The 23,692-nt window shown below is 39.6% G+C and overlaps 1 protein-coding gene and 1 long non-coding RNA gene across 5 annotated transcripts in view; one reads left to right on the top strand and one right to left on the bottom strand.

The window, feature by feature from the left end:
* Window positions 1–3,961: 3,961 nt before the first annotated feature.
* Window positions 3,962–23,692, bottom strand: part of LOC137125772 (A disintegrin and metalloproteinase with thrombospondin motifs 20) — a 70,522-nt gene continuing 50,791 nt past the window's right edge. For 3 of the 4 annotated variants that reach the window (XM_067501753.1, XM_067501754.1, XM_067501755.1), the window contains 11 exons: window positions 15,741–15,908; window positions 12,886–13,059; window positions 11,804–11,974; window positions 11,127–11,315; window positions 10,803–10,932; window positions 8,551–8,645; window positions 8,357–8,451; window positions 8,053–8,186; window positions 6,783–6,874; window positions 6,446–6,550; window positions 3,962–6,213 (listed from right to left, as the gene is read on the bottom strand). In XM_067501753.1, the coding sequence (XP_067357854.1) occupies window positions 6,124–6,213; window positions 6,446–6,550; window positions 6,783–6,874; window positions 8,053–8,186; window positions 8,357–8,451; window positions 8,551–8,645; window positions 10,803–10,932; window positions 11,127–11,315; window positions 11,804–11,974; window positions 12,886–13,059; window positions 15,741–15,908 (1,443 nt within the window). In that variant the 3' untranslated portion in view covers window positions 3,962–6,123. The remainder of the gene's footprint in view (window positions 6,214–6,445; window positions 6,551–6,782; window positions 6,875–8,052; window positions 8,187–8,356; window positions 8,452–8,550; window positions 8,646–10,802; window positions 10,933–11,126; window positions 11,316–11,803; window positions 11,975–12,885; window positions 13,060–15,740; window positions 15,909–23,692) is intronic. The other variant, XR_010914203.1, reaches the window with a different exon arrangement.
* Window positions 16,509–22,526, top strand: LOC137125773 (uncharacterized). Its single transcript, XR_010914204.1, has 2 exons — window positions 16,509–17,541; window positions 18,346–22,526. It is a non-coding gene; the product is annotated as an uncharacterized lncRNA (long non-coding RNA).

The following is a 23,692-nucleotide window of genomic DNA, read 5'->3' as shown; positions in this document are numbered from 1 at the left end:
GACAGAGTGCGTGTGTGTGTGTGTGTGTGTGTGTGTGTGTGTGTGTGTGTGAGTGGTGTACAGTACAGTACGCAGGCTGCAGAACCTCTCAGGCCTCTTCGTGTGAAATACATGAGAACAAAAGCCGCATTCTGTTAAGAGGTTTAATATACCCTGGTGATTTGAGCCACAACAGTGTGTAAAAATCTTCAGAAAGCTCATTTGATTGGAGTGTTAAGCTGTTAAAAATAATTAGCACCCTTCCACCTCTTCCCCCCTTTTCTGTTATTGAGAGTCCTGTCTGCTAGTTTCGCACACAAAAGGCCGTCCACAGCTCTTTGCTACAGCCACGTCTGGCCTCTGCCTCATTCATTCTAGCTCTGCTGACGTGGGGCAACATTTTCCAGGCTGCTTAACAGCCTACATTTTACAATGGGAAAGTCTTTTTCTGCAACCAAAACACTGCCACTGGTCATAACGAGTGCATTTCCTAAATGACCTACAGCAGGCTTTTATGACCATTTCACTGACGGAGCTACTACTAATTACTGCCTGTAGAGACTTTCAGTCATCCTACTAACTAATGATTACTTTAGCTTTACCCTCCCTAATGGCCACAAACCGTGACTTGTCAAAATATACCTCAGAGCCTTAACAAAGATCTGTGGGCAGATACCACTCAGTGCGTCCTGTTCACTGCTCGCCCTAATGTGTGAATCACGCTCGAGTCTCCTGTTCTCAGATCAACCCATGCAAGTCCATTTTTCATCACACCACATGTGCACATGAGATATTGGCACATTCTTGCGGACCCCAGGGGTCCAACATCACCCCCGCCCACCCACACACCCTCCTCCAGTTGGGCCATGCCTGTCTCTGACAGCATATCACTTGCAGTGTGCAGTGATTAGGTGGTCAACTTTGGACCAAGGCTGCAGTCTCCCCCCAACACATCGCATGCAGCTGTTGCAAAATGGACACTCTAGACATGTAACACAATCCTTCAAAATGACCTCATTCAGTCTCAGCCAGTTAAAGTCAAAGTTGACATGATTTCCTTCAAAAGTGCTGGCAGCCAGGCTGACAGGACAGTCTGTGATACCCAGAGAGCAAAATGCAAACAGCTTCTATGCTTAAAACGGGCAATAACTGTGTAATCGTGTGTGGGGTTTGTGGACTCTGAAGCAGACATAGTGCATCAAATTATGAAACTGATACTGTTCAAGGCCAACTGTTCGGCAATGGGATGAGTGTGTGTGTGTGTGTGTGAGTGAGAGAGAGCGAGAGTGACAGGATGAATCTCTGCACTTAAACAAACTAACGCTAACACAACACTTTCACTGTGAAAATCATTTTTTTAAAACCGCTGAACTGGGAAACTGGATGTTTGTGCTCAGTGGGCAAAAGAGAGACGAAAAAGGCTGGAGCTCATCAAAGCTGCAGCGAGTGCATTAAATTCGTGATACATTCAGGACGCTATTTAACACACACACACAATAGCAGTGCACATGCATAGTGTGTACAGTTAGTACAGTTTGAAGGAATTATTTAAAAATGACCACACTGCTGAGGTACGCAGGTGGTTTTCTAAGGCTTTACCACCACCTAGTGGTCACTGTGGCTACTGGCACTTTCCACACCAGCTTAGTTCCATCAACAGTGCAAATGCTAAAATGATATACTTTAAACTATGGCCAAACTCTACTAAATTGTAAAGAGGTATTTGTAAACTATTTCAACAAAAAATAAATATCATGTTTTCTTGTCTGACTCACTATCTGAGCCTTTTTGTAGCACAAGCACTGGTGTAAAGAAACAATAGGAATGACAGCTGAATTCTATTAGGCTGATTTAGTTTCAGGGTCCTGGTTTTGTGCGTGATGCTTCACCGAACACATGACTGAAATGAAGTCATGGTTGTTGTCATTAGTACAGCTGTGTCGTTCCTGCAATACCAAGTCTTTGTGTCTGTTGTCAACAAAGCAACACACAACACAGATGGAAGTAATGATGACTGTATTTTTGCCGTTTCTTTCTTTTAATATATATAACAAATCGCCCAGTGTGCTTTTTTTTTTTTTTTTTTTTTTTTTTTTGCAGTAGCAGGGACTTTTTCGGCCAAGTTGCAGGAACTATATAGATTAAAAATGCCTGACTCTCATTTTGCTGATCTCAGATGTTCTGTCAGCCGCACGTACACCATCATTTTTTAATGTGTTCTCTAGCTGCTAACATAAAACTTCATTCTAGGTCTTATCATCACTTTAGGTGCAGCCCAGTGTCAGCTTGCCATAAAGATGAAGGCACTTTGCACTGGACTCGAGGATCTACTCAGCATACACCCTTTACATCCTCCTCATATTCTGTTAGATCAAGATTTACATGCGTATGTCACATTTCACAGCTCCTGAATTTACCTCTGTCTAACCGACAGCTCTCTGATTTTCATTGGTGTGTTTATTCATGATTCACACGCACTTTGTAGTTGCTGGGGGGGTGTGAGGTTTGATTTGAAACAGTAGGAGTCACTGTTTGTTCAGTTTGGAACAAAATTCACCGATCATTCATTTGCAGAGTGAAATATTCTACATGTGTGAACTAACCTTCAGTTCATTTGTTAGAAACTGTGCTATAGTATGTAGGGTTTCGATCATTATTTAATTATGCATTAAGAATGTCTCACATTCAGTTTCAGTATACCAGTGGAAACTATAATGGAACCTGGATGTTTGCTCATCAGAGCAGGTTGCAGCTGCAGATCGTCCGGGAACGTTTGTGCTGTTACCTCAAAGCAGACTCCACACTCCATGGTAAACATCAATCATTAGCGTTTTTTATGAGGATTGTCGGTGCAGTTTTGTGTTTTGTTTTTTTTAACTCGGTCATTAAAGACATCTGGTTTATGATCACAGCAAACAGGCCATGGAATCTCCTAACTTGTCCATAGCCTGGAGAGTCTGGAGGGACCTCGGCACAGCTTGGCTTCCCTGGAAAATGTTTTTTTGTTGTTGTTGAGTTTACAGGACTCCTTCAAATCCTGAGATTAGAGTTTAGGAACTGAGGCAGACTTCTGGCAGGAAATCAAAGCAGCTCTTCAGGGATCATTGTATCTGTTTTCATTGAATGTACAAAACTATCTGTAGTTGTGTATCTGTAGTGTAGTTGTGTTTAAAGAGTTTGCATTTCGCTGTAGTACCTGCACATTTGTTACAGCTTGTTTGAAGTAATTGTTTAAAAGGAAAAGTTTCCAAAGCTTTCAAAAAACTTACATCAATCTTTCACTGGATATAACTACTTGAAGAGTCATTAGGCAGTTGACAGCTTCAGCTGTTTCCAAATTTAAAGAGTTCATGTACCTCTGGGAGAAATGAATTGTTGTGTTTCTAAAGTGGAACTGACCTCCAAGAACTAGTGTTGTGGAAATGCAACCTGCAACGCTAAGTAAACCCACATGGAGCCACAATGAGGCGAGGACCATCACCCAGCCAGCAGTGACCTGCTGCCCTTCTTTATTAACCAACTGGCCTCCCTGCAGAGCAGAGAAGCTTTGCTCTGGTGGCACCAAAAGCTTTTTGTTTTGTTTTCTTTTTGCAATAACACCAATATTCAAAAACCTGTTTCCTTCACCTGAGTGCTTGAGTGAAGCAGATTGTATTTGGTTTTAGAAAACTGAATGGTTTCATAACAATCTGCTGATGTGGAAAATGTGTCTCTATGCTCACTTCAAATCTTAATGGTTTATAAACAATTGTCACAGTTCAGAAACCAACTTTGACCTTTTAACTCTGACTATACTTGAAACAAACTATATTTTATATCTATTGATTCTTGTGAGTCTTTTTGCAGATATGAAACTGTATTTAAAAATACTTTTTTATAAGTCATAACTGAACAGAACTTTTAAATGTCACAGTATGCAGCACATGTTGATTCCTTGTTTTGTGTTAAAATGTGGTGTAAACAGAAAAACATCATCTTGTCAGTCAGCTGAAAGCATTTATTGTTATCATTTACTAGTGTTAGTATAGTACCGTGATGTACAGTATTGGTACAATTAGTAAGTATTAGCACCAGAATCAATTATTCATTTCCTTTATACAGGTTACACACATACCGTACTGTGGGTACAAATGATTCTCAAAATATCTTTGGATAAAGCAGGCACACATTTCCATATTCAGTACCAATGCCCACTCAATGTTTAGCACATTGTTTACAATTCAAGTATGGATATTAAAAATACACATAAGTTACACATTTTACGGTTGTTACAAAAAACAAACAGGATTACATTTCTACAAAATTTATGGCACATAGTGCATCAAGTATTCTTTAAATTTCTGATACAGACCTCATAGCACAATTGGCCATCATAAAAAACTAATGATAGCCAAGGGTTTTATAGCTGCTCGTTGACTTGTTTTTCAGCCATTTTTAAAAATTCATAATAAGCTGCATTGTCTGTGAGGGAAAAACAAAAAACAAAAAACATCTGCATTTATGTTCTAACTTTGGTTAAAGCTTAGCATCGGAGTATCAGCGTGTTAGGCTGCATGGTGAAGAAGTGGTTACAGTAAAATTAATGGAAGATGAATTTAGTAATACTCAAATGCAGATTTCCTCAATGCAGTGATTTGTGTGAAATATCTGGCAACAATGCTGCTGGTTTTGAGCTACATTAATAAGAGGATGATGAGATACCCAGCATCTGCCTGATGCCAAATCTGCTAAAAAGACTTTGCCCCAGTGTTGTCCTTCTCACAATCAGAGGTAATTCCAGTAGTTCAAAAGCACTATTCAAAAGATCCTCCTTTAAAGTTAGTGGTTACACACTACAAGTAGTAAGCAAACAAGCAAACAACAGATAAATCACATCAGACAACGGCTTCTCTGTTGGTAGTAGTCATTGTGCCTTAAAATAAAGAACATATCTACAAGTCAATACAGAATAAATATGGTCAACAACAAAAATATATTACAACACATATTTCAGTAGCGTGTGGGTGATTATGAGAGGTAGGGGTTTGGCAGGTACCAAGTGAGATGTAGGTGTGAGACATCACAGTACAGCAGATGAGAACATCTGTGTGTGATGTATTTACAGAATAATACTTATAGAATTCTAACAAATAAAGCAATCTGTACATTTATGCTGTACTTTAACACTGTGCTTAAACTGACATATTTAAGTTATTTGCTCAAAGCACTAGTGTATTGTCTCAATGATAGTCATCAGTTAGGGGACTGTCTCATCTGTCCAGGCTTCAGTAGTTTTATGAAATAGTTGACAGCAGATGACAGCACATATCCAAATAAGAAAAGTTAAATTATCTGTAGTTGTTGTAAAGGCTCTCAAGATTCTCCTAAGGTTTGACTTCTTATGTGAGGCAGGTCTGTGACATCACCAGTCACTTGTAAATTACTACTTCTATCAGTAGACGTCTAGAACAGTTTGGGAATTTAACTTAGACTGTTTGCAGCTTGTCTAAATCTCAGCAAGAAAATACAGAAATGTAAATGCAAAAATGTCAAAACTACTCCTTTAAAATGTATTTTTAATTTCAGCCTAATAGCTGTAAAACAATAACAGCCACTTTTTACAGTCGCAAGAACTGCAATGATAATTCCGTACATTCAGTATAAAGATTTTTACATATATTGTTTTACTGATTGTAAGTCAGATAAGTGACACCCACAGTATGCTTACAGTAGCTGTAGATATAAATGTCTACGTACCGTGGAAGGTAACATAACAGGATTAGTGCCAGATACTGGAAAACCATTTTTTTTTTTTTTTTTTTTTTTTTTTTGCAGAATACACATTATTTTATAAGAATATTTAATTTATTAGGACGATAATTTCTTACTTGAAAAGAACGGGTAGGTTGTTGCTTTCCTGGTGGTTTGAGGCACTGTATCGTCTTCAAAGTGAGCTGGTGAGGACCTGACAGTGTCCCGGTGGTACTGAACTGTACAAACACAGTAGTGCCTTGTATGGTTAGCTGCCATTTAGAAACTGGGGATGTTTGTGGAGGACGATTTCTGGTAAATGCTCCTCTACCACGCTGGCAAATGACAACAGCCTTGTGCGTTACTGGACGCCCGGCTTCAGGGTAGTTTAGGAGGCTGGTCTCTGCATAGCCCTCAGTGGGCTTGAAGGAGTAGGCCGTTCTGAGCCTGGGGAATGCACTTCCCACAGAAACCACCACACCGACCGTAGATTCTTGTTCCATCCTACATTCAGAGACAAACGAGACAGGGAAGAGTGGGCAAAAGGGCAGCTTTTCATTCCAAAAATGTCAGTGGGGATTCCTCTTCAATAAATCAAAGAGTCCCACTTCAAGATCCAAGATGCTCAACTATCCGAATAGAAGTAATGACACAGAATTCATGACTAAAGAGCCACGGGCTGAAGTTTCAGTCATACAAAAATGTATTTTTTGTTAATCAACTGTTAGCTTCTTACCTCAGACCTGTGGACTTTAACAGAAACATAGTTGCCCTGGGATGTCCATTTGGTGGTCTCAGAGACTTTGAGGCCTGTGCCAATGAGATTGATGCTGAATTGGCCCTGAAAACACCCATCAGAATAAGTAAGTTACTTTACAGTTACAGAACAGTCGTCCAACCCGAAGGCTTAAAGAACACAGTTGGACGGTATTGGCTTCCTCAAGCGCATAAAGCAAAGTAGGTCGAAGTCATTATACCAAGATATGGTTAGTAAAGATGTCTTTTTCTTTGACTTTTAAGTGACTAACCAAAAACGTGAAACACGAGGTCACGGTGTACAGTTGTTCACTAACCTGTGGACACTTGGCTGCACTATAACAGTCTCCTGCTGTAGCAAATGGTACAGGTCGGCCAAGAAGAGTCTGGGAAAACTGAAGGTCTGTGACTGGTAAACAGAGAACATCCACATACAGTATATGGTCACAGTGTGCAACGGCATAAGTAAACATGGAGTAAATACGGCTGCTCATAGGTAAGGAATCATACAAAATTATATTTTTGTCACGAAATGTTTTATTCTTTCTCAAAGAAACTTTTCCAGTGAAAGATTTTTCCAGTGAAGTGTAAATCAGCACCCAGAAACAAATTCAGATTCAGGAAACACTTCTTAAAGTGTCTTGTGTCTAAAAGTTAAATCTTTATGCAAATCAAAATTTACATTTTGATTTCACTGGATCAATCTTCACCCTGTTTGCATGCGTCTTTCGGCTTTTTTGTCTTTGGTCTTTTTACATTACCGTATCAAATGTTAACTTTGACCTTTGTTTGCCCTCCCTTCACATGAAATGATGATAAAGATAACAAGACGTGCAGGCACACTGATGCAGTTCCTCGTCATAATCTCGCCTTCATCTTGAACTCATTAGCCGCCCTCCCCCTAAACCCTCTTCAAGCCTCTTGAAAGCCAAACGAGTATCATGCAAAAAGGAAGGTGGGAACATGTGCTGCCAGGACCCAGACCAGATGAAGAAAATGGGAGGATGTCTGTTTAGGTTCTAATCCAACTTCCACTCGAAGCGCACACACATACACAGGCCAACAGAGTACAGTAATCCACATACTCTAATCAAAGGCATACTTTTCCACAATGGGGAAGATGGAGCTGCTTATAATAATAATAAGCAGAAGCGGAAGACGTGTTTGTATCCATCCTTTTCTGTGAACGTGTGACTGCTCACATGCTAGTATGAATAAATGTTCGGGTCAGCTGTATGCATGGGTGTGTACACTTGTGTTTCCTTGTGTTTTTGTGTGGGCTCATCCACCAAACACTTAAGGTCAACATCACACATGTGCTTGAGAGCTAGCATGCAGGTCTGTATGTGCAGTATGTGCGCTGAGAGGCCTGATTTCATGTCATCACCTAGCGATGTGAACATGGCAGGATGAAAGATCATTATTTTGATTCCATGGTGAGAGTGAGTAAATGCTTCTGGGCAAAGTAAACCTTTGGAGGAGGCACAATTGACAGAATGGGGCAAGGTGTCTGAGGGTTAAAACAACACTTTTGTGTGGTCTCATTACAGCAGACAACGGTAAGAAAACTGCAGAGTAATTACGCACTCATTATCCTCAGGGAGCCCAGGTCCAGACGAACTTTGTGAAACAGCGTATACCCTGCTGCTGAGTAGTCATTCCTACAGTCACAATCCTGTCTTCGGCTGCCGTTATACGGGCATTCGAAAGGGTTCAGCAACCTGTGAAGAACATTGAGTGTTAGAATTTAAGGCAAAGCAAGTATCTGAACAAGACTCCAAATGCTATATTTGATATCCTTAGTGTTACAATACAGCAGCCCAGTGGTTCTGATTACATGATCCTATATAATGCTACACTGTCAGCCATTGCTGCACTTTACTATACACACCTCTGCCCATACACCTCGGAGTAGTTGTCTGTCTGGCCGCTGCGCAAAGTCACATACTCCTTGGGGAAATCCGTCTGCATCTCAGCACAGTAAATCTAGGGATAAACACGTAGAGGTGATGGATGAGGGTCTGTGGGGAAGCTACAGGTTGAGCCACGATGTGTGCGGGAGAAATTGTGACAGAACAGACGCACCTGTAGAATCCGTGACTTGACTTTGAGATAGTACTCCCCATCTATCCTCGCACCCTGCCTCATCTGGACCTCTCGGCAGGAAGTGAACAACTGGCCTGGGGAGAGAGGAACACGGACGGTGGAGGAAGACGGGGACATTTCAGTGCGGAGGCAAACAAATAGGAAACGGACAATATTAACTCCCACAGCCTTTGAATGTCATGATTTTAAACCACTCCACTACTGCAACGTGTGGATAAATCTTTTAAAAAACAAAATAAATCAAAAGGAATGCCAGAATGCTTGCTAAAACCTAATAACCAAGCTGTGGGAAAGGACACAATGTAATGTGTCTTTTTACATGAAAGTTATCGTAAATGTTTCATTATTTGGGTGTTGCCTTTCCTATTGTCCCAGAGCCAAAATCATCCTTAGCTGGTTAGACTTTAATACTTAATGGCAACAGTGGCTGTCAGCAGAGGATATCCTGTTAATTTCACCAGTGCCTGACTTGGCAGAAGCTAAGAAGGGAATGAAAACCCCAGTGCGTCAGTATCAAACATCTGAAATGTAGGGGAACAAATCTGCAAGTTCTTGCCCAGTGCCGGGTTTAAACAGCGTTTGAGCATTTCACAGTAAAGGCTGCACACATCCACAGGCGTTCTGACTGTCCACATCACAACTTGTAGAAAAATGCTGACGGTCTATTTCTTCATCCCTCGGAGGCTTTCCGTCGAAGTTGCTTTTCTGCCCAATGTGTTCAAACAAAGCTAAAATTTGAGCTTCTATAAATACAATCAGATATGGTCTTTGTTGCCATATACAGCACAGTCAATTTAATATCATTACCGTGCACATTCCATGTTGGCAGTAAGCACTACACGGACCCGAAAGTTGGACAAGAAGATGGAGTTTTTGTAAAAGGAGAGGGAAAAAAAGAGTAAAGGAATTAGTAAGTACAGTTGATTGAAAAGCTCTGCATTATCCTACATCAAAATGTCTAAGAAAATAAAAGTTTTTCTCCATAAACCTAATATTTAATGGACCTTCAGCTAGTACAATTGTGCCTTCATTATCATAAGTAACAAAAATGATCTAGCAGTGTGGTTGCCTTCTTTAAACCTTATTCACAGGTTTTCAATGATATTTAAAAATTGAGACTGGTCCATGGTAGAACTTTTCCTGAGGTGACCTTGTGCTTTGGATCACTGTCTTGTTGAAGGATCCACTGCCTCTTCATTTGGCTATTATCTGATTGTGGGAGGCTTTGCTTTAAAATATTCCGATATCAGCGTTCCTTCCTCCTTCCGCTTTATGCAGAGCCTGATGCAGACATACACCCCCAAAGCATCAGTGAGCCTTCATCATGTTTAGCTGCGGAAAAAGGTGCTTCTCTCTTCACAGGAGGGTTTGTTTCTGTTGACACATGCCTGAGCAAATTATGACCAAATATTTCAACTCTGGTGTCATCACACCTGATAACATTCCAAAACATGTTGGATGCTCTCACGCTCCTTAGTATATTCCCACCATGCTGCCTTACGTCTGAAAGATTTTGATTACCTGCGTGCTTTCTCCAAAGCAATCCAGACTACATATGACTGTGGAGATGTCAACTTTTATTTATTTTTTTTTTGATTTTGGATTTTTCTCAAAGCAAGATTTCGAGCGCTTCTTTTAGTTCCTCCACTTCTTTTTTGTGTGTCAATGTTTCTTCCATTCCCTGATAATGGTCTTTCACTATTGGCAAGAGAATCCCTGAAATCTTTTAAAATGTCTTTTTGAGGTCTTTTGAAAGCCGTTTTGCAGATCCTATGGTTTTTGTTGCTCACAGCAAACTGCTTGAGACTGCCCCTGGAGATCTGCCCACTTGCAAGTTTGAATGTGCAAGGCCGAATTAACACACCTGGTGCCACTCATCAAACATTAAGTGTTGACCGTTTTTTGTTTAAACATCAGATGCCGTATTTCACTTATTAAAGTTAATTATCTAGAGGGGTTTATCAAGGGGGATGCAAACTTTTGCAAAAATAATTTTCTTGATAATTTTCTTTGACCAATTTTTTTTTTCTGAGTTTTACCATATTCCTTTGTTGAGGAGCCACAAGTCCAAAAATCACATTCTTTGTTTTGTAATGCAGAATAAAGGAACAACCAAAGAACATGTTGGTCTCATAAGGTTGCATTATATCTCTAATGTACAGGAGTGGGGCTCTGAAAGTAATCATACAAATCTTGAATCTTGAAATCTGGAAAAGAAGATGAGCACTCACATTCTCTGTCCTGACATGCAGCTTTTGACTCAGGTCTTTCTGATGGATGGCAGTGTTTGGCTAGTTGGTCTTTGGAGGTCACGCACTCCACTTTGCGCTCCATAACTCCTGCCCCACAGGTCTGCGAACACTGGCATATCAACACACACAAAACAATTCCACCACACAGTAAGAAAACAATACCAAAAATAAGCTGAAAGCTAATAAATAAAATGAGCTTTATCAGCAGAAATGTAAAATGCACAAGTCATCAAAAATGTTTTGTGTAAATGCCGGTTAGCTGGGCAGGTTCCCTCACTGCCTAACAAGGGATTTGTGTTTCACCTTGCTCCACGGTCCAACTTTCCAATAGGTTGTGTGTGGGCAGTCTCTCAGTTGGCATGGCTGGGTGCTAGGGGGCAGGGGCTCACGGCAGTGGGGGCTCACAGAGGACTGAGCAGCAGCATGGGAGGAGGGCATCACAGAGCAGGAGACAATACGTTGTTGGTATCCAACACCACAGGTAGCAGAGCACTGAGTCACACAGATACAAAGACACAGAGAGAATTACTAATAATGGCATGATTCATTAGTCCCGTCAGGAATTTGCTTTGTTGTGAACAATGAATGCAACCAATCTCCCGTGAAGTCTAAGCACCTTTGCACTTTAAAACCTCATATAAACACCACAATTTCTTAGGAAAGCTGTTGCAAAAACCAGCATTTAAGGACACAGCAATCACAAAAATGTCTGCAAAATACTGTAGGAACTGAACTCCACAAGGGCAACGTCCCTTTTCCTGCTTTGAGACAATAACATTTTAAGATAAATCAGAGAGGGGTTGATAATTTATCTCCATAATCTTTATAAAGATAATCTTATCTTTATCTCCATAATGACTCAAAATGTGAGCATTGGGCATGTTTTTGTTTTACATCTTTTTCAACTGAACACTTCTTTGTGCTGTCTTTGTCGTAAGAGCAAAGCTCAGTCTTTATTTCTTCTGGCATTTCTGATGTACCTGGGACCATTCTTCTGTGATCCATACATAATGGCATGGAGGACCCTTGCAAGGCTGGTGTGAAGGAGGCTGGGACAGTGGCTCACAGTGTTCATCCTGGATGGCTGTCATCCCTGGACCCATACACCGCACCTTCCTGCTTCTCACTCCTTCTCCGCAAGTCGCATTACACTAAAAGAAAAATCAAACAAGGGAAGTTGTGGTGAAGCCTAGAGGAGAGCTGACAGAGCGGGGGCAGTGTTGTACTTCAGCAAGATCATTCACTTCTCAGATTCCAGCTTGTCTCTTTGGTTCACCAGATGGGCCACAAATGGACATGAAATCCATGAAAAGGTTTACACAACTAAATTAAGTGTGTGACAATGGTATTACCCTAGCTAACACAACCCCAAGCATGTGCTCTGCGTGACAATGCTGCCATAAAAGATAAAAGTTGAGCCGGTTTCCCTCAGGCCCAGTGATCTATAGTTTATAGTAGTATTTAAAATGCATATGTACAAGAACCTCAAAATTAATTAATGGTGAAAGTATGCAGTGTGTGGATTTTATGACAATTCTGTTGCATGTCATGAAAACAAAAAACACTATGGGGCCAAACTGTGAAATAAAGGAGCCTGTGAGTTCTCAAGGCAACACGGACAGGAATCTGAATACTTCTGAACATTCCTGCATCAGGAGGACACATTGCTATGTCCCTACATGGTGCCCCTCTTTATGCTTTACTTTCGAGGACAAAGCACAGAACATTAAAGAAAGAGGAGCCAAGAAAAAAAAGGCCTGCTAGCACGATAGAGAACAGTGATATTCCTCAGGACAAAAGGACATGATGCCCATCAGTACTTTGAGGACAGGTACTGTATGATATACTAGCAGATGGTTATCACTAAAGTCCAGGGCTGTTTATAGGAGAGCAACAGTACCTGCTGGTTGTTGAGAAATCGGAGATACAAGCCAATAAAATCCTTATTAGATAGTTAGGTTAGGTAAACATCTGTAAATCTGTCTCACATTGAGATACTGAGAGCAGAGAAAGAGGGAGTTGTAGATAGGAGGAAAGAGAACAAACAAGAGCATCTACTTACTTTTTCCCATTCACCAGGGACCCAGGAGTAATGTGCACACTCTGCAGTTTGGCATGGTCTGGAAACAGCAGGACGTTGGTGATGATCACAGAGATCCTCTCTGACATGGCCAGAGGATTTTAGCCTGCAGTAAACATCTCGGGTCTGAACTCCAACCCCGCAGGTGACAGAACACTATGAAAACAGACACAGAACCCACACAAGATTGAGAAAAGGAGCTAAATGGAAACTCAATTTATAACATGATTTTTTTGTCTGCTTGCCGTACTGAATAATAAACTAATTTTCTTTAATGAAGTTTAATTTATCAGGATGATTACTATTTAACCTGTAGACAAGGTATTTACTTCTACTTTACGTTCTGTAGTTCTCAGAGTTTGATAAAGTAATGTTAATGGTGTGACAGGGTGTAGGCTGTAGCAGCAAAACCCCAGCTTGACCTGAATTAAACAGAGTTGCTTTTTAATGCAACTGCCTCCCATGTGTTAAAATATCTCTCTGCGTCTTACTGAAAAATGTTTTTTGGTGGTAATTAATTCTAGAGGCTTTAGTCGTGGTTAATTTGCTGCTTCAGAACAACTGCAGATGGTGTCATTTGAGCAGAAAACCTATTTCAGCTACAGAAACGTTTTAATACTGCAAAGGTGGTGGAGAGTTTCATGCAGTGTATATAAATGTACTCCATGGAATCATAGAAAAGGAAGTTAAGAATCTGTGAAGGTGCGCTTAATAAATTAATAAATCCAAAGGTAGTTTGCCACTTCTTTGTGAGCTGTACATCTGCAATCGCACAAAGGTCTGTCTCAAACATCTCTTTGAAGTACTTTGAGAAGCATACCTGCATACTGCGGAAGCAGTCAGTAAGACTTGATCAGACTGATTTCTCTGTGGCCCACCCCAACCCCCAGCCCACCCCCGCCCCGCCAGACCTCAAAGAATCGTGCCAGGCTTCAGTGATTTCACACGGTCAGAAAATCTAAGTCTGCGCATTATACAGCAAGTATCACATTTCCCAGAAACTGCCAGATGTATTAGTGCTGTTCGTTTCTCGCTGTAATTGCATGTCATCATTGCAGAGTGTGTGAAAGGTCAAGCCCCTTAGCTTGGAAAGGAAGGAAAACAAAAAGCACAATATGAAATCTGACTTTCAAACCAAAGTGTAAAAACAGAACCTGCTGCCACGCTGCTGCTGAAATGACTTTTAGACTTTAAACTGGTATTTTACCATTATGACAAAACATATTTTACTTACTTACCTTTAGCTATGTAGGTCATTTTGGAATCTGCCACATCCCCAATACCACGGATCATTTTCTACTTCTCACAACATGGATCACTCTCATGAAAGATTTTATTAAAAAAGATCAACAATAATGTGGTTTTTAGGAATTTTAGTCTGTGACAGAGTTTGATATAAGCCAAAAAAACTTTTTTGTACTTTTTGTGATACATTCATACCTGTAATCTATCTTATAGTGAAAATATGTTGCCCATAGTATGAACAGTCTGTAAAAAGAGCAGCGGGATTGGTTTGTCTTTAGATCAGGGAGTAGTCCACACTTCTTTAGCTCCACTAACACGTTGCTTCATTACACCCTCGGTCAGAGGTGACTTACAGGGCTGGGAAGCTGTGGAAGAGCTCGCACAGAGGGTGCTGAGGTTTCAAAGTTGTCACATGCACGAATATGAAGATATAAAACATGTCTTTATGCTCCAGTTGAGGATTTCATGGTTGCTGGTGGTATGTGGAGGAAGATGATTGCTTCCAGATACTAGTGAGAGAGAGAGTGAGAGGGGAGGAGGACACCCTCAAAGAGAGGGGAGTGGCAAAAGTGGTTCTTCATGGAGCATTTGGGGATTTTACGCTCACACCATACAAGGGCATTAATGATATTTACCAACATCAGATAAATATCCATGGAGTGTCAGGGAAGACAGAAACAGTTTGCACATGTCTCTAGAATAAATGCAAAATGTCTGTGTTGAAAGTTTGTTTCGAACATTCAGTACTCTTGGTCCTCAGGGTGATCTGACAAAGCTTGACAAAGAGCATGACAGAATATTAGTTTGGCCTGCGACTTGTGATAGAATTGCTTTTGAACATTTCCCTCTCTGTAGGAGCTCAGAATGACTTTGCGGCCGCATGCAAAATAGTCAAGTGGTCGGCTCCACAATCTGTGATCTCATCCCCCGGTGACTCCTCTATCCACAGCCTTAAGCGTACCAGTGTGTGGTTTGACTAATGTACAGTAGTACACAAAGCTGCTTTGCCTCAGGCCACGTCCTTGTGAACATCATCCTTTCATCTGCATGGGAGGCCAAGCTTGGCTGCATCAGCTGCAGATCTCTCCATGTTTACTGTCTCATTACCAAAGCTCCTTATGCCTATTCATATTTCAGCAACAAACAATCTGTTTAATGAGATTTAATTTGGGAAATAAGATTTGCATAAACAAGATGTCGCGTGTCATGCAACACTGGTTTAGAAATTGTCTCAGGTCAGTGTGTGGTCTGTCAAAAAGAAGAGTTCATTCTGCAGAAAGTTATAGATTATACTACCCATTTTCTCTAAATATTTTCTAACTTGACAAATTTAAGTGCACTACATAAACAGTTTAGCAAATTCAGCCTGTAGTGTTTAAATCACTTTAGAGGAAATGACACATTACCTCTGAACAAGAAAAAACTAAGTAGTGATTAGTCAGGTGCTCTGTGTGTACATGTCCTTACATCTGTAACCTCCAAGAAGTGTTTGGCTGTGTTTGCGCTTGTGTCTCAGCTGCTAGCAGCAGTTATCATGGTCCCCAAGCAGCTATTATGGGATCCAGAGGAGATGGCGAGAAAAGCAAACATACCTCCCTCCACCTGTTGGCTTTCCAACTGGGGCATCCACCAGCCCGACAAGCCTTCTGTGTTCGGGGCCGCGGCAGATGACTGCAGTGTTTCTCCTCTATTTTCGTTTGGTTCTGATAAACACAGGTGATCTCCCGCTGCTTGATCCCCCGACCGCAAGTCACTGAACACTAGAGATCCAAGGGGAGAGAAGGGAGATGGGTGTAGTATTAAGAACAAGAGAAAAAGACATGTGCTGTTAAAGTTTCTAACAAAACTACACAACACTGTAAAATTGTATTTTGTTGCTTGAATTTGAGCTATTATAACATAATCTAAAACTTTGATTCATTTTAGTGTGAATGTTTCTGTCAGCTACCTGTTAAGTATAGAGACATTTGCACAAAGGAACACGGTGCATCCAACAGCTTCCTTGTAGCATTTCATGGCTAATTGAACATACTGCAAACAGATTCCAGCAAAACAACCACATGGATTTCACCAAAATCTTTTGTCTAACACTCTCACACTGATGGAATGTAGCCAACTACACAATTTGTAAACAGAGGAGTTACTTTTAGAGCTGCTGTGAATGGCGATGGCTGATGAGAGAAGGAAGAAATGAAGCAGAGAGAAACATACTGTAGATGCGAGACAATTATCTGGTACCAATAAGAAAAAACAAAAAAAATCTAGAAACAAATCATGAAAACTAAGAGGTGATGGTGAACACGACTTTTGTAAGGAATAAAAACCAAACACCCTGGTGAAAATCTTAGAAAGGCCTTTGGGTGTGATAACAGATGATGATGATAAAAACAGTCTTCAATTCCCATGAGTTTAGCAGCTAGGGTTCTTTTTGATGAGTGAGCACCATCTACAAACTCATTCCAAAAAAGTGGTGCTGTTCCATCTTGTCTTACCATATTTTCCACTCTAGCTAATAAACATAATATTACATTGTCCTCTAATTATGATCTCAGAATGTTGCATAACCCAAACACACAACTTTTTTCCGGTATGCCAATGGCACTGATCACACAGTTGATGAAATATGGAAAGAAAGATCTAAATTTCACAAGTATTAACGTGTAATGTTTTTTTTTTTCCATTTCTACCTACAGTTTCAAGAAGCTCATAAATGTCTGTTTCCTGTAAAAAATTCAGATGATCAGCATCTAAATACTAATGTAAACCTTTGTAACAAACTTTCTGCCTTTTCTTCCTAAGTGTGGTGCGGGCAGTGGTTTACACTGCACACAAATGCCTCATACACACTGTAATTACCAAGGCATTTTAAACACAGGACTGACTCAGCTGACAGAGAACATCAAAGCTGAGGCCAAAGCTGAGTGACTAGTCCTAAGCACAGCAGATTCACATCCCCGCTATGCACTCAAAAAATGATAACAACTCCCTCTACCCTCTAGAGAAGAGCAGGAACAGGCAAACATGTTGGGGGGGGGGGTCAGGGGTAGCCCCTCCTTGCTGCTGTAAAAGCTGGAGGAAGAAAAGAGAAAGAAAAAAGGGAGGAAAAAAGAAAATCACAGCCATACGGGCTATGCTCCCCCGGTTGAACTGTATCTCCATTTAAACGGTGAGAGAAAAGACGCCATATGGCGATGTGCTCCTCCCTACACCCTGCCAGCCTCATCTGTCAGCCATTAGTTAATCAGAGCTGGTAACGCGGAGCTCCGAGAGTTGGCACAGCGCGTGGGACAAGAGGACGGCTTCACCTCAGAGAGCAACAAGAGGGCAAGGACTCAGGGACCTCTGCTTCTCTGATCTACAGCTGGGCTGCTTCACTCACCAGCACCCACTCAGGTAAGACTATTCCACTTAGCGCTCACTTTTAGCTGCTACAAGAGTGACAAGTACTACAGTATCTAGCTGCTTTCTCTCCTTTATTTCTCAAAATATTGGTGCATGAATATGGACAAAATCAATTTTGTCTATTTTCCTTTACACTATGGTTTAGACTTTAGAATTAGACTTTTACCACCACCAATACTGCCACTACTACTACTACTACTACTAATAATAATAATAATGTAATAATAATAATACATTTTCTTCTTTTGCTTTCATGTAAGCTATGTTCAGTTTAAACAGGTTAAAAATGTTTTCAAAAAAGAAATCAAAATTCTCCAGCTCACAAAGAAAATGGGAAAAAGTCCACATAAATCAATGGGTCACATGTTAAATTAAACACTCTCGAGACAGATTTGGCCACCCACGTTGTCTCAGCCATTAATTTCACATGATTAGCTGGATTAAGTCTAGTATAACCTGACGACTTTCATTTAGGCATAATGTGGATTACTATAAAACGAAATGGCTTAACAGGCTTTATATTTGAAGTTAAAGTTGAAGTTGAAAACTAGCTTTTGTGAAACTGGTTTTTGCCATGTTAAAGGAAAAAACTTTAGAGAAAGACATAATAGAGATTTAAGGCTGATTGCGGTAAACAGGCAGCTCCTAACTATTTTACTTATTCTAGTTTCACAGTCCTGGAACAAATCACATATGGAGAACCAGACCCAGCTAACTAAATACCAAATACAACTCTCAACAGGAGAATCAGTGTGATATTAGATTCTCTTTTTGAGGACCCATGTCTTTGTCTAGGACTGCCAGGCGAAACCTCGAGATGACTCCACCCACTGCTTTGCTGTGAACAGGTAAGCTTATAACATGGAAACTGTTTGAGTTTTAATATCTGTCATTCAGCCAACACGGCAATCAAAACAGCTCAAACTGTACCTCACAGAGAGAAGATAAATTCCACTAAACCAACAGCTTTATGTGTAAATGTGCATTTATTTTAATACCTCTAGCATAAAAATGTCTGCAAGAACTATAAATACACTGCATTCTTTTTTGTTTCATAAAAAAAAAGACCCACTGGTTTGAAAGCAATGATAAATCTGGGCTTTGAAAACCCAAATTATTTACAGGGTTTAATTTAAAATTATGACGTGATCGCTTCAGCTCGTTTTTGGCCATTATGATGATGTAGTGAAATATAATGATATAAATAGTGTTACAGAACAAAAGCTGCCCAATAAACTATATCCAGTGAATACATATTTATATACTATTAGTGTATTGACTGTTTTCTTTACTTAAAAAATTAAATACTAAGTATGACTCAAAAGCTACTAAAAACCCAAACTAGACCACAAATGACAGTTTCTTGTTGTATGTTTTCTATATTTAGTGGTTTTAAGCAAAACAATATCTTAAAAATGCAAGAGCCAAGGTCGAATTCCAATCACATTGCAGCATGCTTGCAATGCGAGAGGATGGTAATACCAAGCATATGGTAACTGTAGTTCCATGGACTCTTCAAAGGAGCGCGGAACTGACCCAGAGCAAGAACAAACTTGCAAGGGAGTGTAGAATTATACCCTGGGCTACGAGACTGTGATATACAGTATCTTCAAAGAAACCAGGTGAACAGTACTTTTTAAAAATCTTGATATGTGATAAAATAAAAATAAAAAACCAACATCTTTACAGCAAATCACGCAAAGTGACAGCTTGGAAGGGATGGAACCTAAAGACAGGGTAGTAATTTCTGTTACAGCTTCATCAGTATCGTCATGTTCCCTGGTGCATAGATAAAAGTTCAGATGGGAAAAAGAAGCAGACAAAAGGGAGGAACGTCAAGGCTGCTGTTCTGCTCTGTTCTGTCTTGTTTTGCAGGGAGGTTTTTTGAACCAGAAGTCAAAACAGCTGGTAAGAGCAGCGTCATTGGGCATTTGACAGTAGCAGGAGAGTCAATGGACATAGATCTTCATCCATTGAGGCAAAATACCAACAAAGCTTGTAAAACCATGCAAGGTAGTGAAACCACACACAGGAGCAGTGTGAAATCTTAACATTTACGTGTATAACTCATAACTGGCTTTTTTGCCTTTAACCAAACATTACTTACTGTAACTAGTGATCATAGGCTGGATTTAACAAAAACAAGTAGATGCAAATATTTTCAAATGCTAAATGGAGGCATATTTACAGTGACGTTACAGCAACTCACGATGACTACAGATGAATTTCAGATGTGACAATCTGACTTTGTGATTTCATTCATCCCGGGATGCAGACGATTAGATGATCAAATAATTTCCTGCCTCTGTCAGTGCAGTTCCTGACAAACTGTGAGCTCCAGAATTAACAATGGTACTTCTGAAATCCAACAGCATATTCTGCACAGCACGCCAAAGTATAGCTTTGCCATCTAAATAAACAGCAAATTGAGCAAGCATATACAGTTTTTTCAGCACAGCTTCCTTTTTAAGTCAACACCCCACAGAAAAGATACACTAAGGGACTAAGTCAAGACGAAATGACAAAACAGCTGCGAATTTTACGTCAGTCTAAATATTCCACTGGGACTTTTTTTCCCCATTGTACGGAAACATCCACCACTGTTTATATGAAATAACACGAAATTAAAAAGTATTGAGCATTTAGATCTAACTCCCTCCTCCTCCTAAAGGTTACAGAGCTGATGTTCTGATCTGGAGTAACAACTAGAAGTATGAAAAAAAACTCAGAAGGTGTTTTTCCAATAAAGACAAAAAAAAACAAAAAAAACAGTGATGTTGGAAAGAATTTGTTACTGCATTGTTTGCTTGTAAATTTAACCACACTAACTCTTTCTTTCACAGTATTTCTTTGTTCACCCTGTGCCTGGTCTAAACCAAGGTACCAAGTCCACAGGCAGAACGTAAGTTGTAATCTACAGAAAAAAACTATTATAAGACAGATTTGCAACAGTTTGAACAATCTACAAGAAAACATAACATTATCATTTCCCCTAGGTTAAACAACGAGTGTCCAATAAATCCACAGATTTCAGTTAATGATAAATAATAAGACAAAAGGGCAGAAAACAGAGAAAGAGAACCAGCGGTGATATTTCCCACTGTATTGTTAATGCGTAACGCGTAAAGACAGTATTTTCCTGCAGCCTTTACTCAGTTTAAGCAAGTGTGAAAAATATGTACACACCCTAAATGTCCCCGTGTTGGAGTGCTGAAACCATGATATGGAGCTAGACTGAATAGTAGGTGCATTAAAAAACTACATTTGTGTACCGACTCAAACGATCAAAGTGGGTTTTTTTCCCCTCTGACTGTTGTCTTTTAGTAGCAAGTAGAGATGGGAGCGAAAAGAACTTTGATGAAAAGTGCATAGGGCTCCAACTTATACACTGGAATTTCCTCACATCTGTGAACCAGTGGCTCTGCTAACACAGACGATGTACAAAAAGACCTGACAGGTAGCTAAAGTATGTGGAAAGTACAGCTTATGCAGTCATTTAGCTAAGTCAGCGGAATCTGTAACGACCTACAGAGTAGTTAAACCACTCGTCCTTCATTATACTGTATGTTATAGTGGAAATGAAGGACTGTTAGCACCCTGTTACTGAAAGTGTGAAACAACTTTCTATTACCGCCTCTCTCACGTAAGGGGAAAAAGCTCTTTGACAGAGATGTTGAGTCGGACAAACTCCATTTTACTCAATCAACTTGATAGCACCGACAGGCCTGAAGAGGACCAGGCCCCATCAAGTCTAAGACTTGTGTCAGAAGAACATACATTTGAGTGTAGCCTATGAAGTGCCTCCCACAGGCTTACAACCGCTTCATAATACTTGACCGATGAGTTGAGGAAAGGCAGCCTGTCAAAGTGTGGCTGTGTCCCCCATCATTCAATTGCTTTGGGGAAGACCAACCTTAAATGCTTCCAGATTTTCACGCCCTGTTTCCTCTCATTTCATCCCACTGGATCTGCTCAACCAGTTCAACCACAAAATATCTTTTACCCTTACTAGAAGGCCTCCTATCTTACTTTCTTCCGATGTCGTGCACAAACCCGTTGCGATTCAAAGTCGACTCTTATTCCTTCAGATAGATCTTTGCCTTTACTGGACAAATATCCTCTTTTAACTGCTCTCTAAAGTGCAATACATAAGTGGGATGTTTATGCAAGTTCTGGCACAGAAAATGTCTAATAACACATGCAATATGTTAAACTTTTCTCCAAGAGCTTGACCTAAAAAAAATAAATGAGTAAAAAAAGACTTCCATCCCTAATGTGAAAGTCATGCTGTGATCCAAATATTTTGAAATCCAAAAACATCTCTCTGCATCTGGTTATCTGGCTCCAGCGTTTTAATGGTTAGAGAAAACCTGTAGGCCTCAGTGCTTGACTTTTAACCAGGAAATCGTCAACTGCACTATTTTGCTTTCTCTCAAAGGCTGAAATGAAACCTTATCTCCTGACTCAGATTTAAATTAAACCTTGCTAGTGAGGCCCGGACAAGGATATTCCAGCCATGCCTTAAATTGCTCACCCTTGACTGGCATATGGGCAGGATCAGGAAACACAAGTCCAATGATGTCACGACCAACTGACCCCAGGGTGACAGGTTTGGAGAATGTTTTCACCCACTGCCCTCAGGCCAAAGTAAAGCATGTCAATGTTGTACATGTGGATTTCATTTGAAGCAGCATGATTAGTTCACAGATCCGTTCAACTTAGATCCCTCTCCATGAGAAACCCACTCTCGACAGGAAACGGTGTGTTTTTGTTAAAAACAAACAGGGATAAATGACTTAAATAGTGTCTTGGTGGCCAATTTATCACACACAGCCTTATTGTTGCTCCTTGTACATGTTTGACATCAACATTGTTTTTAAGGTAATTACCATTCATTAAATATGTTTGCATTCTTGATAGTTTATGTTCAACTCGGTATCTGTTATTCATATTTTGTGCAATAAATGTGACAATTGTTTTGTGTCTTTTCTTTCATATATGTGACGGTTGAGTGTTGATTAACCATATTTTGGAAATAAATATAACTTTGACGGTCATTTATTTCGGTTATGAACCTGACGCTGCAAGATAATAAATGATCAATGCTCCAGAAAGTAAAAGAGATAAGTAAGATTATTTTTACATTTTGTAAAGAATAACATGAAGCAGAACTCGTAAATTTTAAAAATCCTCTTAATATATAAAAAAAAGCCAACATAGAAGATTATTTTTCTTGGTAATTTTTATCAAAAGCTCATCACATGTTAAATATGGTAGTATACTATTGAGTCATATCCATAATTAACATTTCCTATATTTAGATTTATTTACAGGAATTAAGCAGATCTCTGAAATATGAGAAAAAAAAATCTATATTAAACAAATTACTAAAATACCTTTTGTAATATTGACAAAAAATAAGAAAAAGGAAATTAGATACTTGATATTTCCATTTTCCCTTCCTATTTCCTGTTTTTTATTTGCATACATAAAAAGCAGTATTTTACACAAGGTAAGACACAATCTGAAGCCATGATAAATATTTAATAAAGTTATGGAATGCAAATCTAGAAAAGCATCAGCTTCTATTAAAAAAATTCTATTGTACCTGCACAATGTTTCATCTTTGATCCTCTTAAATTATTCAAAATTCAACTGTTAATATAAAATGCCATTAAATATTAATATTAGATGTTAGCCACATCTACTGTAGGTTTAAATATTGTTTTACTTACTTCCTATTTTAAATGGATGCATCACTGCAGTTGGAAAATTAATGGTTTTCTATCATAGAAAATAAATATATTATGTATTTTTACTTGCTTGAGGCCTCTAGTACAGCAATAATTGCTATATGGTTTGAATATACTGGCTTACTGTATATACTTCTCACATGGGTGCTTTTAAAAGTTATTTCATGTGTATTCCCTCACAGAACTACTTTCTCTATTTACAGCAAGACAATATAATGTACAATAAATATATGACTCAATCAGCAGTACTCTCCAAAAAAAAATAAATAATTAAAAAATCACTTTTTGGGTCTTGCCCCTGGATCTTTTTAGTTAAACAACCATTGCCAGCATGAATTAATACCTATTATTGTTGTAGTATAAGCAGTACTCTATTGGTCTACTGCCAA

Source organism: Channa argus, chromosome 4 (assembly GCF_033026475.1).
Source record: "Channa argus isolate prfri chromosome 4, Channa argus male v1.0, whole genome shotgun sequence".
Classification (NCBI taxonomy): domain Eukaryota; kingdom Metazoa; phylum Chordata; class Actinopteri; order Anabantiformes; family Channidae; genus Channa; species Channa argus.
This window is presented reverse-complemented; position numbering and strand designations above follow the sequence as displayed.